This window comes from Clytia hemisphaerica, unplaced genomic scaffold (genome assembly GCF_902728285.1).
Source record: "Clytia hemisphaerica strain Z4C2 unplaced genomic scaffold, Clytia hemisphaerica genome assembly, whole genome shotgun sequence".
Lineage (NCBI taxonomy): Eukaryota > Metazoa > Cnidaria > Hydrozoa > Leptothecata > Clytiidae > Clytia > Clytia hemisphaerica.
Window position 1 is genome coordinate 166,572 of NW_027104162.1, and position 15,010 is coordinate 181,581.

Here is a 15,010-nt window from a genome sequence, read left to right on the forward strand (position 1 = left end):
TGTTCGATTTGGCTAAAATTTTGCACACTTGTTCCTTGGGTGAATATCTGGGGGTGCTTTTTGCATTTTTCAAAAATTTAGATTTTTGGGGCCTAGGGATGAGTTTTTTGCCAAAACGAGGCTAAAGCTGTGAAGCAGCCTACAGGCCTCCAAAATGGTCGGATTTGGTTGAAATTTGGCACACTTCTGACACTTGTTCATTGGGTAAATATCTGGGGGTCTACAATTTGGGCCTATGAATAATTTGAAGCCACTGAAGTTGAGCCCAGTGCGTTGCGCACGTTCGACTATTATTTATTGATTGATTGAAAAAAAAATTATATTCCATTAACAAAATACTTGAATTCATTCAGCTTGACAATTAAATAAAATTCAAAGAAAAGCTGGAAAAGCTTCTCAAAAACATATTTCGAAAATCATGGTATCATTATCTTACTGACTTTCACATCTCCTTGTTTGTTTGTTTTTTCTTACAACAATATATGTCATGATCATTCACTAAATAGACCTTTTCCGATAATGCTGCAGACATCTTAGATTGTAGGCAAAATATATAGCGGTGAATAAATCAACCAGGTAACCAATCAGAAAGAGCTTGTTTATTCTCAACTTCAGTTGAGCTAGAATCTGACAATGTATGTATGTATGTATGTATGTGTGTGTGTATGTATGTCTGTCCGAAAACTTTGGGGCAGGCTGGAGACTTCAAAAATGATCAGATTTGGTTGAAATTTGGCACACTCGTTCCTTGGGTGAATATCTGGGGGTGTTTTTTTCATTTTTGAAAATTTTTCATTTTTAAGGGCGTGGTCGCGAGTTTTCGCCAAAACGAGGCTAAAACTTTGGGGCAGGCTGGAGACTTTAAAAATGATCGGATTTGGTTGAAATTTGGCACACTTGTTCCTTGGGTGAATATATGGGGGTGTTTTTTTCATTTTTTGAAAATTTTCATTTTTAAGGGCGTGGTCACGAGTTTTCGCCAAAACGAGGCTAAAATTTTGGGGCATGATGGAGAGATCAAAAATGGTCGGATTTGGTTGAAATTTGGTACACTCGTTCCTTGGGTGAATATCTGGGGGTGTTTTTTTCATTTTTTTAAAATTTTCATTTTTAAGGGCGTGGTCGCGAGTTTTCGCCAAAACGAGGCTAAAACTTTGGGGCAGGCTGGAGACTTTAAAAATGATCGGATTTGGTTGAAATTTGGCACACTTGTTCCTTGGGTGAATATATGGGGGTGTTTTTTTCATTTTTTGAAAATTTTCATTTTTAAGGGCGTGGTCACGAGTTTTCGCCAAAACGAGGCTAAAATTTTGGGGCATGATGGAGACATCAAAAATGGTCGGATTTGGTTGAAATTTGGTACACTTGTTTCTTGGTTGAATATCTGGGGGTGTTTTTTTCATTTTTTGTAAATTTTCATTTTTAAGGGCGTGGTCGCGAGTTTTCGCCAAAACGAGGCTAAAACTTTGGGGCAGGCTGGAGACTTTAAAAATGATCGGATTTGGTTGAAATTTGGCACACTTGTTCCTTGGGTGAATATCTGGGCGTGGTCACGAGTTTTCGCCAAAACGAGGCTAAAATTTTGGGGCATGATGGAGACATCAAAAATGGTTGGATTTGGTTGAAATTTGGTACACTTGTTCCTTGGGTGAATATCTGGGGGTGATTTTTTCATTTTTTGAAAATTTTCCTTTTTAAGGGCGTGGTTAAATCAGGATTGTTGTGATATGATGTCTGAATTCAAAGAAAGGGATTTATGTAAAAATTTGTAGGTTTAAAAGATGAAATATGTAGAAACTTGATATTACCATTTCCTGCTCCACAATTTACTTTAAACCAGTTTCGGTGACTTTCCTTAGCAATTTTTTTTCTTTTCTTAACGTCTAGTCTTAACATTAGTTTTTCAAATTTTATGATGATAATTTGAAATTTAACGGGAACTATTAATGACTAGTTTTTGCACTCAAAACAATTCTAGAACCCTCTATTTTTTATCAGACTTAGCCTATTAAGTTTACAATTGGGCCTACGAATGATTGAAAAACACTGAAGTTGAGCCCGGTGCGGTTAGCACGTTCGACAGTTTTTCATTGGCTGCTATATATTTCAACAATTCTCTATTGCTACTTTGCCTAATAAACAATAGTAAGACGATAAGATGATACTGCGTATAAAATTTATCAAAAAGTTCTGCGCGGGTAGAACAATCCTAGTTAAGGCCCGGGCTCCACTTGCTTACGCTGTGATTGCAGGCAAAAGAAAAATAAAGGAATGTCATTGTGGTCCATTCAGACGTACAGTCAAAAAGTTGAAAAAAGTTGAAAAATTTTTTTTCAAGTGCATAGTACTTTTTCATGATCCAATCTTTTCTCCAAGCTGAAAGGATTGAAGCCATTAATTAATGAAGAGACGGGCCTTCAGGAAACTAGACTTTTTGAGCTTTTAGCTATAAACTCTTACTTTATGGTGTTCCTGTATGACTGTCTGTGTGCCTTGTCTAACCACCGTTAAATGTCCTAACTTGGAAAGCTAGAATTGGAGCTATTTCACCAAACCCTAGAGCGTAAGTTATTTAGGCTATGGGGCCATCCATATAGTACGTACGCAGTGAAGGGGGGAGAGGGGGGGTTTAGCAAAAGCGTACATCTATTGTTTAAATGACAACATTTCTATTGTTCTCTGCGTACGAGGGGGGCGGGGTATCAAATTTTTGGAAAATCTTTGCGTACGTACTTAATGGACGACCCCTATCACAACTGCATGAAAAAAGTGGAACGCGCGCATGCAAAGTTAAACGAATGTAAACAAACTTTTTTCAGGTTTTTAAAATAGATTTACCACACTGAACAAACAGTGAAAACACTCTAAGTGAGGTAAATCTATTTTGAAGACCAAAAAAAAACATTGATTGACATTCAACACATTCAACCACTTTTGGATTCAACTTTACTTATGTGTACATTCAACTTTTTTGTACTTTGCCGGTATCTTGCTTTACTAAGTTAAGAAGGACTTTCTCGAGTTACGACGATATGATGGTCTTTAAAGCTCAAGAAGCTCTATAAACAATAAAGCTAGTTATTAATATAATAACAGAGAAAGATAAATTACAGTTTGAACAAAAATATCAAATGTACATTTGAAAACTTGAGCAAACTTCTTTAAAGATTCCAGAAAAAGCATTGAAATCATTGCTGAAATGAACTTCTGACTAAATTACAGTATTTAGTACTCAGTTTGAAAGACAAGAAACAAAATTTGACATACAAAACACTTTTTCCAGTCAATGAATCAGCTCATAACCAGTCTGCCATTTTGTTTGTTTTGATTTGCACAAGTAATATTGTAATTCGTGTTATGGTGTAATCACTATACTTTTTCTATAATTTGCATTTATAACACTCCCTTCAGCTTTTCAATGCTAAATCAAAACTAATAAAATGTAATACGCAATAATGGTAATAGCATATAGCGTAATATGAAAATGTGTATAACATTTACCGCTGTATAATTTAGCGCCATATTTTTGCGGAACACTTATTTGGCCGGAAAGCCGATTACGACGCAAAAACAAAAACAATTCGCAAAAAATCGAGATTCCAGTCCAATATATTGCGTGAAGCTATGAATGCCTCCTCAGTCGCTGCGCTCCTTGCGGGGGCAAAAATTGCTCTTCAATCATCGCTTAGTAGACAACTTCCTGACTTTGAACACATTCTTACTTCATCTGCGTTTTGAATTTTTTTTGAGGCAGGTGCTCTTTTTACTGCTTTTTAGAATAACTCCTTTTAAGGAAAGGGGTGACTCTCTAAATTACTAAAAGTTTGTAGCCTGGATATCATATCCAAGCTTTATTTAAAAAATTTATATATAGTTTAGAAAAGTCAAACGGTTAGCAAACGATATCATAATAGAGTCCCTGCCCTGTGTGGGCACACAGTTAGGGTGCGCACTCCGTCAGGATTTTTTGCCCGGAACGAGGAAGAATTTACAAAAATGAACTTCAATGCATTAGTACTTACCTTTAAATCATCCAAACCTGTTCATTCTTTTTTCAAAATCAATCAGGAATTGTCAGGGAAACAAGTAAAAAAAACTGCATCATGGTATCTATTTTCTTTCCAAAGATATTCATGTTTTTCGACGTCAAGGTGAAAACGAGACTTAGCGCTAACCACGGCACCGGAAAATTCACGACCTACATTGAAACAAATGGCTGTCGCTATTGAGCTGGTTCATCTTTTCAATCACGGTTTTTTTAGTAAACCCAGGGTAAGATTAGGCTCTACAATCTATCACAATGTGCTTTATTTGAAAATCTACAGGCCGTCTGGAATTTCGAAAAATAAGAAGAAATTGCGATTTTTTAACAAGATTGCGGATTTTTTCATTTAAGCACCATACACCATCTGAAAGCGATTTTGGTGCTTCCGAAAATTATTTCTTGCTGGCGTGGTGTAAGGAGGCAATTCTTTGAAAAGGTGATTTTTTTGTGTTTTGAAAATGGAATAACTTTGGGAATACTTAACCAATTCTAATAAATGACCCCTCATTTTTCTCACAAAGGTAAGGACTTTCAAATAAAATTAGTTTGGTTTCTAAAAATTGAGGGGAAAATTTTGGCCTGTCCACCCTAACACAGTCTCAGTTGGCAACCAAAATTTTTTGATTCAAATTTTTCACTTAGGCGGCCATCGAAAAAATGCTCTGTTTGCGTCGCAACAGGTGTTAAAAATGCATGCGGGCGGACAGGCCGTCTAAAAAATTTCTGGGTTTTTTAAATCACACCAGTAATACACCTTATCGGAAATTCCACATAAACAATTGCGCTAAAATGGATGCCGGTGCACCCGACAGTCGGGTGCTGTCGGGTGTTTTGTCGGGTGCTGAAATTTCTAAATTTGCAAAAACACCCGACAATAGCGCACCCAACAGTACAGTCGGGTGCTAAAATTCCTAACTTTGTTACATGTCGGGTGCTGTTAAAAGCGCCCAAGATAAAAAAAAAGTCCAAAAAATAGCAATTTCAATGACGTCAGCATTATTAATGACAGTAAAAAATTAAAACGTCGACCAGCTCATCATGTAGCCCTGATCATAGCCTTTCAGAAAAGCATATGGTTTAGTAGTATGTTTAAGTAGCACCCAACAAAAGTGCACCCGACTGTCGGGTGTTTAAATTTCTAACTTCAAACACCCGACAACAGCACCTGACTGTCGGGTGCACCGGCAGGGTCGTGTGCGTACTTGCGTAGGGTAAAATGGCGAAATGCGAAAATCGATTTGGGCAAAAAATTTTTGAAAAATGACCCTACAAGATTTGACTATATCTTTTTATTCCATGAAGAGATTACTTTCAAATAAAAAATATATTGACAATGGATGGGTAAGCTTTCTAGAAATCCAATAGCTTTTACCAAAAAATAGCACTTTAGGATCAGAACAGTCAAAAACCAGCTTTTTCCAATTTTCTTCGAGTTACAGGAATTAATTCTTTGTTTGTTTTGATCTGAAATTTTCAGTAGGGGTGGCCAACATGGTTCCCTTGCTCATATCAGGGGGGGGTGAGACGGGGGTAAGAGAATTAAATTTTCTAAATAAAATATTAATTATCACCCAAAAAAGTGCCTTTTTTTGTCCATATCTTTTTTAAATAGATTGTCCCAGTCTTATCCCTCTTTCAGTAAAGCTTCCTATACCTTTTGTCCTTCAGAAAAACCAAAAATATTGGCCTTAATTGCTTGCTTTCAGTTCCTGTAGCCAATAGTGTGACCCCCTGTATTTCTATTTTAATTCGCGCGGGTTTTTTAATAGAGATGTCGCATGACTCAAATCCCGCAGCCTTATTGGACTAGAGAAAGTGAAAGTGAAATTGCGCGATCTGATTGGATGAAAAAAAGACCGCAGGAGCTGGAAACGAATGGAATTCTCTAGAATTTTCATTTGAAAACAAGATGGCGGCTAGAAAAGCACGTCTTTTGCTTTGGACGAAAGGTTGTAAATTCTGGTTGATTTTAAGGTTTTATCTTATCTTATCTCATTTACTTTAATTAGTAGAGGCTTCTTCAATGTTTGGGGAAGGTAAGTCTGTAAGTAAAAGTTATTTGTTTTTCGGTGGAAAAAAGTGTTTAAAAAAGCATTTTTTGTGCTCAAGGTTTATTTTTCTTCACAAATTTTTGTCTTCAATCTTAAATAGATGAACGAGTATTTAACTGATGCTTATGATTTTTTCATAGAACGTAGTAAAACTATTCAGGAACTTAGACCTTTTTACAGAATTTCAAAAAAATCTTGTTAGTTCTGGAGATATATTGAAAAGTTTAGACATGGGTAGTTCGCGTTCGTGTTTCGCATTTCTAAACCAAACGCACGTGATATGTTCCTAAAAATACACTGAATTTGAAGAAAACAAACAAAACAAAGCTTTCAAGATGCTAGCAGAAGCTATAAAAGAAAGAGGAAAACAACAACTTCGGTGGTTCTTCAGTTGATTTGGAGGCTCTTTTGGCATCAATATTTTATGTGTTTTGTAGGGCTTTTTGCCTGAAAACCGCAATATCTCGCTTTGTTTACCTCCCAGAAAGTAACGCGAGGAGGTGGAATTTACGATAAGGTGTATTCGGGGGCTGGATGGTGACAAACAATAACAATTTTTTGATGCCCGCCAGAGCGATTGAGAAGAAAAAGCTATACTTTAAAAGAACAAATTACTTTTCCCTGATTTTTTCTGTGTCTCCACACGGGGAAATCAGCAAAAAATATGATGCAGGCGGGTGGCGCGAATAGAACAGTTTTTCGATGACCGCCTTACTTTTTTAACTAATTTTAAAATCCTTATTTCGACCAACGTTTTCGACAACTTTTAACATGAGGACCCTCCCGGCGCTCCAGAAACTTTCGGAGTTTTCCGGAGAAGCTAAAAAAACACTATTTTTCTCTCCGGAAAGTTCCGAAGCTCTTTTGGCAGTCTGTGCCACTAACTCAATCGGGAAGATTCTTCCGAAATGGGAAGATTCTTCCGAAATGGGAGTGAACCTTCCCGAACGGGAAATTAACTTGACTCCCGAACGGGAAGATCTTCCCGCTTTTTCACTTACAGAGGACTTTTCGATCGGGTTGAAACTTCCTGTTTGTGAAGTTAACGCAGTTTTTTCAAAATTAAACCAAATTTCCACAGTAAAGTTTATTTTTCTTTCGGTGAAAAATCTTAAAATTTGATGCTTTATCAGCTCCAAAAAGTTTCAACTTTCGCCGGTCATCGTACACTTTCGCCGAAGATTCAGTCATTTTTCACCTTCCCAAAGAGGAAGAATCTTCCCAATCAGGAAGCGAAAATTTGACTAAGTTCTTCCCGTTTGGGAAGTTTCTTCCCATTTCGGAAGAATCTTCCCGATCGGGTTAGTGACATAGACTGTTTGGTGCTTCCAGAGCAAGTGATTCCTAACACAGTTCCGGAGTTCTGGTGCAGACCAATCGCCAAAAATCATGCTACGGAATCTTCCGGAGTTTCAGAGCACGAAAGAAACAGCACTTTTCGCTCTGCACGTTTCCAGACCGCCAGGAGGGTCCTTTAACATGCTCTTTGTGTTCGTTTTGATTTTTTGTTTGAAGTGATCTTTTTAGAATAAAAAATTTTCAAAGCAAGCAGTGCTAGTGCCCAGTTCCCGACCAAGCAAAGTACCAGTGTGCGACTTAAAAATTGGAAAATCAGTGCTCTACTTGCAGGCTAGGTCATATGAACTAATCAGGCATAAAAAAACTCATAAACTTCCCATTTTAGATTTCTTTTCACTCATTCTTTTGTTTTGAAACAGCCCATTTTTGTTTACCTTCAGCATGTTTTTCAAAAATTTTCTTAAGTCGCCATTTTTTTCTAAAGTTTTTTTTTGTTTTGAGAAAGTGGCGGTCTATGGAGAATCTTCATTTGATAAAAACGCGAGAATTTATTTGTCTATCAGGAGATTCAATATACTATTTTCCTTTGCTATTTCAAACTGCAGGGCCAGAAATAACGGTAGGACATCGGGCATTGTCCGACCCAATCGATGAAATGTCCAACCAAAATTCTGATTCTGATCAGACATTATGTCCGACCCATATTTTCAGTGTCTAAAAAATTCAAATATATTAAAAGATTATTTACGTTGATTTGAAACTAGCAACCTTTTTATTTACACAGAGAAACTCTCTCCAGTTAGAAATGTCCTCTATTTATTATGCTTGAAAGCAAACAATTCATCCTTTTTAAAGCTTGCTTCAAGTCGAAATCATAGCGCAAAAAAATGCCCTCCGCTAATGTCTTTCTAAATTGCTATCTGGTCTAATTTTTTGTCCAACGAAACGATTACGTCAGATAATCTGACCAATTATTAGCTAAAAATCCATTCGGACATTCCATGTCCGACCTGAATTGATTTGCTTTGGACATTGACCATCAAAATATTGTTATTTCAGGCCCTGCAAACCAGAGCTAGAAACTGACCGCGGGCATGCCCCTTGAATGTTTTATATAAATGTAAAGGAATAAGAATTTCTGTGTATGCATTTCGCCCTTATATTTGGACTCTTCAGCACTTACCTACTATACCCTGGCTTTCCAGATCAATTTAGGCAGCATCTTTTAAAAACTACAAAATCACTTTTCAAATAGGTTCAAATATTATATATATATTTTTTTTAATTTTAGGTGCTAACAAAAAATACAATCAAAAAATTGAAAATAATATCAGAACAGAGAACTCAAAATGGTAAGAAGATTTTATAACTGATATTTCTTCAAATTAAATAACGAAAATGTAATAATTTTATGTATAGCGAAAATGGCCTATTCATAGAAATAATGACTATGGTTCTATATATATTGTCCTGAAAGGGTCTTTTTTCTGAGAACATTGAATTGTTAAACTTTTTGGATGGACAGATCAATCAGAATGGAAATTTTCCTGATTTTCTAAAAAAGATTCGTTAAAACAGGCCAAAAAAAATTTGAATTTAACAGAAATAATGTTTGATTTCCTGATTTTCCTATTTCGAAAAATTGAATTTTCACAGAAAACTTTCCAGAGGTGACGTGAAAATGTACTGCTAGGCTTAAGGCTTGTACAATATGAGTTAGTACCTGTTGCAGTATATTGTCCTGGATATTGCAAATTCATCGTATAATACCTTCGAGATGGAACAAAAAGTTGATAAATGTTAAACAATTAAACCTCATTACAAAAAATTTTATTCACTTTTTTACAGTCTCGAAGATATGATACCAGAACCACCATATTCTCACCAGAGGGTAAGAATGTTTCTTGTACAAAAGTAAATCTCGTCTTGAAGAATCAGTGCTGAAGGATTCATAATCTGTGTCTAATGATTAAAAAGATCTTGGAAAACATGAACTAAACATGCGAAATGCGAAATCTCTCTACTCGGGTACACCCGGTACATTACAAGCAAGCTAATATACAAAGTGATTTTAACATTTTGAGCAAATTTTTTTCCAGTCAATGTTTTTTTATTAACAAACGGCCTTTCCTTATAATTTTCAGGTCGGCTCTTTCAAGTTGAATATGCTATGGAAGCTATCAGCCACGCTGGAACCTGTCTAGGTATTTTAGCTAAAGATGGTGTTCTGTTGGCTGCAGAAAGGAGAAATACTAACAAACTCTTGGATGATGTATTCTCTGATAAAATTTACAAATTGCACGAGTAAGTTAAATTATTACAAAGTACTGTTTGAACATTTTTTTCGCCTTGGTTTAATTGTTGTTTTCATGCTAAGTTTATGATTGATTTGACACTTTTTCATCGGGGAAAGCTTTGTTGGAAAGCTTTTTTTTTTAGTATGCAGGCAAAATATACAGGCAGATTCAGCTACAGAATTTGAGCTTTTTGCTGAAATATGTATAAAAAAGTCATAATTTTGTTGATAATACATAATACTATTCTCACCTATAAAAATGCTTGTCACATAAACATTATTAATCGATGTTCACAAATTAACTACTAACGTCATTTTTATAGAGATACAGCTTGCAGTGTCGCTGGTATCACCTCAGATGCCAACGTTCTTACCACACAATTGAGACTGACAGCCCAAAGGTATGGATGGAAATAACTTCTTTATGGTTGTAAGCCTTCATAAAGAATGTGAACGTTGAAGGCATTTTGGATTTTCCTTTTCTTGGAGTGCTGGGTTTTCCTTTTATTTAATTGAAACAGTTCTTAACAACAAGTCTCAATAACTCGAACACGCATAGGAAAATTTATTCTCGAATAGTTAGGGAGATTTCGAGTTATGGAGTAAGGTTTATAAGACATTGTTAAACTTAAGGGACTAGAAAACTTGTACGAGTTAATGAGACATTCGAATTATAAAGAGATTCAACTTTATGAGTCAATAGTTGATCATTTCATGGCATTTGCATTTGTATTTATGTTTTCAGGTATTTGCTGTTATATCAAGAACCAATGCCAGTTGAACAATTGGTCAGCAGTTTATGTGATTTAAAACAACGGTACACACAAGTTGGAGGTATAAAGCATGCTCATTTAACAATGGGCTTTTCAAAATTACTCCTAAACAGAGCAAATTTACCCCCAAAACAAGGCAAATTTTGCAGATTTTTCACTAACCCCTGGACAAAATATCCAATATACCCTCCACTCCCTATGTACAAAAATTTTCTTGAAAAGCCCAATCAAAGGGTTTACGTTCTGTACCATAGTACTTATCGAGGCTTAGGTACTATTTCTTGAAGTCTGAGACAGAGTCGAGTTAAGAAGTTACTTCCTATGATCACTAGCACATTTCAAATAATTAATTTGATTTTAACTAGTAACGATCCTTCCAAAAAACTTGATACTGACCATTAACTGACGAGAAGAAAAGCCCAGAATACGCCTCGTTTTATAAAATTTAACGAATGGTTTCAAACAGACTCAGGGTTCAGACAAAAAAATTAAAAGCCTTGAAAATGAAAGTTATTAGCATTACAAAAAAATTTAGGGAAACTGGTAATCTTAGGAAATTATGTTTCAAATGACTATGTATGGAGCACCTCACCAAAAACCGGAATTTTTCATCTCGTTTCTTAGTGAGTTCCACTTTGACGAGTTTTGAAAAATAGAAGCCTTTCAAGTGGTTTGACGCTAATTCGATTTTTCCCTACTACAAGGGCTTCAAAAGTTTAAAGTGATGTCAAATCAGGTCAAATCGAATGTTTGAGCCCGAAAACCTGGGCTCCCAAACATTCGAAAAAGTCCGAAAGTGGAATAGACGTTAATTGCGTAGAAAAAAAGCAGATGACTTCTAATGACTATGATTAAATACCAAAGTCATTATTTTCATTCATTTGTAGGGTACAGACCTTTTGGTGTTTCTCTCTTGTACATGGGATGGGACAGACGATTGGGATTCCAACTGTATCAAAGTGATCCCAGCGGTAATTACAGCGGATGGAAAGCCACATGCATTGGAAACAACAATACGGTATGTTTTGTACCCTACTTTTCTATCTCTTTCTTAAAGGTTTTATGTTTACATAAATGTTCCCGTTTCATATCAGGACAGTGTCTGCCTATTGTTATATTATGCTGATATAAGCAAAAAAAATATTTTTCTTTTCCTCTTTCTTGCCAATCTTGCTCCACATCCGTGTTAATCCAATGGTAAAAAGCTTGTAAATTGAAATTGATGAGTAAGCAAACGATATCACTCTTATTTAAAGACAAAACCTTTAAGAGAAACATTTTGGATAAAATGTAGGTAGAATAGAGATTAGAATTCAGCTGGTCCAACCAATGTTTTTGACTTTCAAGCATTTTTCCTCTCCCTGGTTATTTAAATTGAGTTGGATATCCTGGGATATTTGCTATTGACATTGTAGATCTTGCTAAAACAATTATACACTTTACCTTTTCAAAAATTATCATTGTACTCAAAACTCAAACGGAAATTCTGAAGATGCAGACTATTTACATACTATCTCCTTGCTAGTTTCGTTAACTTAAAAATGGCTCTTACTAAATTCTGCGCGATGAGACAAGCATCATAATTTCATTATCCTTAGAGCAATCCTATCGCGCTTTTTTAAGAAACTTTTAATGTTTTAAGCGGTTTTAAATGAAGCGGGCACATACTTCTGTTCTTTTAATATCAACATGGAGGTAATAAAAATATAGATGGAGAGTCAATTCCTTTTGTTCTATTTTGATTTATCATCGGAAGCAAACAGCTGTTTGGTTGCATTGGGAATAAGATGATTAATTTTGGGTATACTCGTGGGAATATTTAAGATGAATGAAAAGACATTACATTTTTAACAAGTATATTGAAATATAATAGCCTTGTCATGAAAAATTGAAAAAAACTTCACATAATAAGCACAATACTCCACACGTCTAGGGGAAGCTGCCCATAAAACCATCGATAGATTTAAAAAAGAATTACGTGTTATGATTAGGAACCTTGTATCGATCATTTTGTCAGAGTATGAAAACCGCTGCCCACTTAGACGTGAAGATTTTAAGATAAGAAACTTTCAATGATAATGTGATGCAACTCTCAATGTTAACAAAATGCCTGCCCAAAAATGTGTCCTTATGAAATTAATATACTCTTTTAGTCTTACATCATTGAAACTATTTCGAATCCCATTTTAACAAGGATTTTCGGCAAAATTAAAGTTTTTTTAAATCAACCAAACAGTCTCTTTCTGTTCTAATAAAGTTATAAATTGATGATTTTTGCTTCCAATGATGGTACATCAAAGAAAAGCCGCTTTGAATAGATTTATAAAAGATTTCAACGACCATTTAGATCATTACCGAGACGTTTTCTCTCCATCTATATCTTTATTACCTTCATGATATCAACAACAAATATATAATAAATACAGTGAATACGTAGAGAAAACTCGTTTTGGAAACAAGGAAGGAACCTGAAGGAACAAGTAACATGTCACGTAAGGTCGAAAAGAGAGAAATCAAAGCTAGGAAGCCAAGCATATTTTCTTCTTCTTTTGACACATTAGGCAGCCATCTCTATGTTAAAGCAAGAATACAAAGAGGAAGGAATTGAACTCTCTGAAGCATTGAAACTGGCTGTCAAAGTACTCAGCAAGACTTTGGATGTCCAAAAATTAACTTCAGAGAAAGGTAAGGTCTTGATTAGTTGTTTTTTTGTGAACGGGTCAACTCTCTAGAGAGATCCTTATTATGAAAGATTTCTCGCTTCTCTCCATCGTGTTCCTACAGTAAGATACCCACATGTGTCACAGACCCGCTGGGAGCCCAGCCTCACTGGAAAGATTGACAAAAATGTCGTCCCCGGTGGGAAAATACCTTAGAATTTCAGCCCCACTTGGAAATTAACTTTTATTTTATCCCCATTCGAGATTCAATGTTTAAAAATTGCACTTCAAAACCATTGCCACTGAATTTTTTAACCTTGGAGCAAAGGAATTTCTATCCCCATTAGGATTTTAAAAGAATTTCAATCCCCACTGAGAAAAAAGTTCCACCGGGGCTGTGAGGCAGGGGTGTAGTAAGGATTTATCGGATGATCTATTTTGTGTAGGAAAAATCATGAAATCTGCTGATTGCTAGGATTCATTTTTGTAAGGGTAGCATTCTGTGTTCCAGGATAAAAACGGTTAAAAACTGTTTGCCTATTCACAGTCGTTTTTTTTTTTTTTTTTTTTTTTTCTTTTACGAACTTTTCCGAAACACCAACAGTTGCCCAAACAAAATTGGACGAAGTATTCTTGATAATTATGACGTAATGTTTTAGACAGGACTATCCAAAATAGCCCCGGCGTTTGTCACTAGTTTTATTGTTTGAATTTTTTGGGAGCTTCCGTATAAAACATTAGCGAGTTTATGTATTTGCACTTTTGAGGACGGTAAAGTGACTGAAGCGATTTGGAAAAACCCGCACTTCTGACCTGCAAAATCGAGGACGGTAAAAGTGCTGATTTACCGTCGTCCTCAGTTGATCATGATCTAGCCAAATTAGAACCTTACCGTCTCTGTCGCTGAAAAACACACATTCATAAACTCGGTATTACGTCGTGAATAGTGACTCTTTCACATTTTCTTCTGTTTTTGTTTTCAGTTGAATTAGCTCACTTGACGAGAGATGGGGACAAGACGGTCATTCACATTTTAACGAACGATGAAGTTGACAAACTCTTGAAAGAACATGAAGAAGAAGAAAAGAAGGCTGAAGCTGAAAAACAAAAAGCCGAAAAAGAAAAACAAAAAGCTGCCGCATCCAAGAAATGAGCTTATTGAACTGAAACATTAGCTCCTTTTTTTGAATTTCCATGATGGTAGTGATGTATTTATTTCCATTGAAAACTCATTGATAAAAGTACGAACTTATTTTTAAAAACCCAAGGGATACTAAGTTTGAAGACTGTCTGCAAAAAGTACAGGAATCAATGTGTCTTAATTGAGATTTGAAATGATTTGATATTGAAAGGTTACATCGCTACCAATCATAGATTATATTGTCACGACCAGCTTTAATGGACGGTCATGCTTTTCCAACCAATTTAGGATTTGTTTTTTGAAACATCGTTCAACTTACCCTTTTCATTTCTAACCTCGTTATGAGATTTTGTAAACTGTTTTATTTAATTTAAATAGAATTTTATCGTTTTTTTTCGAAAGATAGATACGATATTTTCAAAAAAATGAAAAGGAGCTTGCTAAAATGAAATATTGGACTCTTCCAGAAAATATCCGTACATGAGGGGTGGAGTATATAGTGTCCAGGGGGTAGCGAAAAATCTACAAAATTTGTACTGTCCGGGGGGAGTAAACTTGCTTTGTTTGGGGGTAATTTTGCTCGGTTTGAGGGTTATTTTGAACGTCCAGGGGGTCGACTGATGCTTGTCCCCCTGACAAGTATTTTGTCAGACCTGCTGTCCGGGGGGTCAAAATTCACAATGTCTGCGGGGTAAATTTCTTACCACCACCACCCCCCATATTAAATCTTTTTTCTGGAAAAGCC

At 35.7% G+C, this 15,010-nt stretch overlaps 1 protein-coding gene across 1 annotated transcript; it reads left to right on the plus strand.

Annotated features, from left to right (window-relative positions):
* The first annotated feature begins 8,674 nt into the window (after window positions 1-8,674).
* On the plus strand, window positions 8,675-14,697 carry LOC136814127 (proteasome subunit alpha type-4-like). The gene is made up of 8 exons (XM_067070637.1): window positions 8,675-8,747; window positions 9,244-9,286; window positions 9,540-9,699; window positions 10,015-10,092; window positions 10,437-10,525; window positions 11,352-11,482; window positions 13,026-13,149; window positions 14,108-14,697. The coding sequence occupies exons 1-8, from the start codon at window positions 8,745-8,747 to the stop codon at window positions 14,275-14,277; spliced, it is 798 nt and encodes a 265-aa protein (XP_066926738.1). The 5' UTR covers window positions 8,675-8,744; the 3' UTR covers window positions 14,278-14,697.
* Window positions 14,698-15,010: the final 313 nt, after the last annotated feature.

What these genes read in the sequence shown, in the direction of transcription:
- LOC136814127 (XM_067070637.1), top strand. An exon ending in AAAATTTACAAATTGCACGA is followed by an intron (nt 9,700 to 10,014) that starts GTAAGTTAAATT and finishes TCATTTTTATAG; the next exon opens with AGATACAGCTTGCAGTGTCG. An exon ending in ACGGTACACACAAGTTGGAG is followed by an intron (nt 10,526 to 11,351) that starts GTATAAAGCATG and finishes ATTCATTTGTAG; the next exon opens with GGTACAGACCTTTTGGTGTT.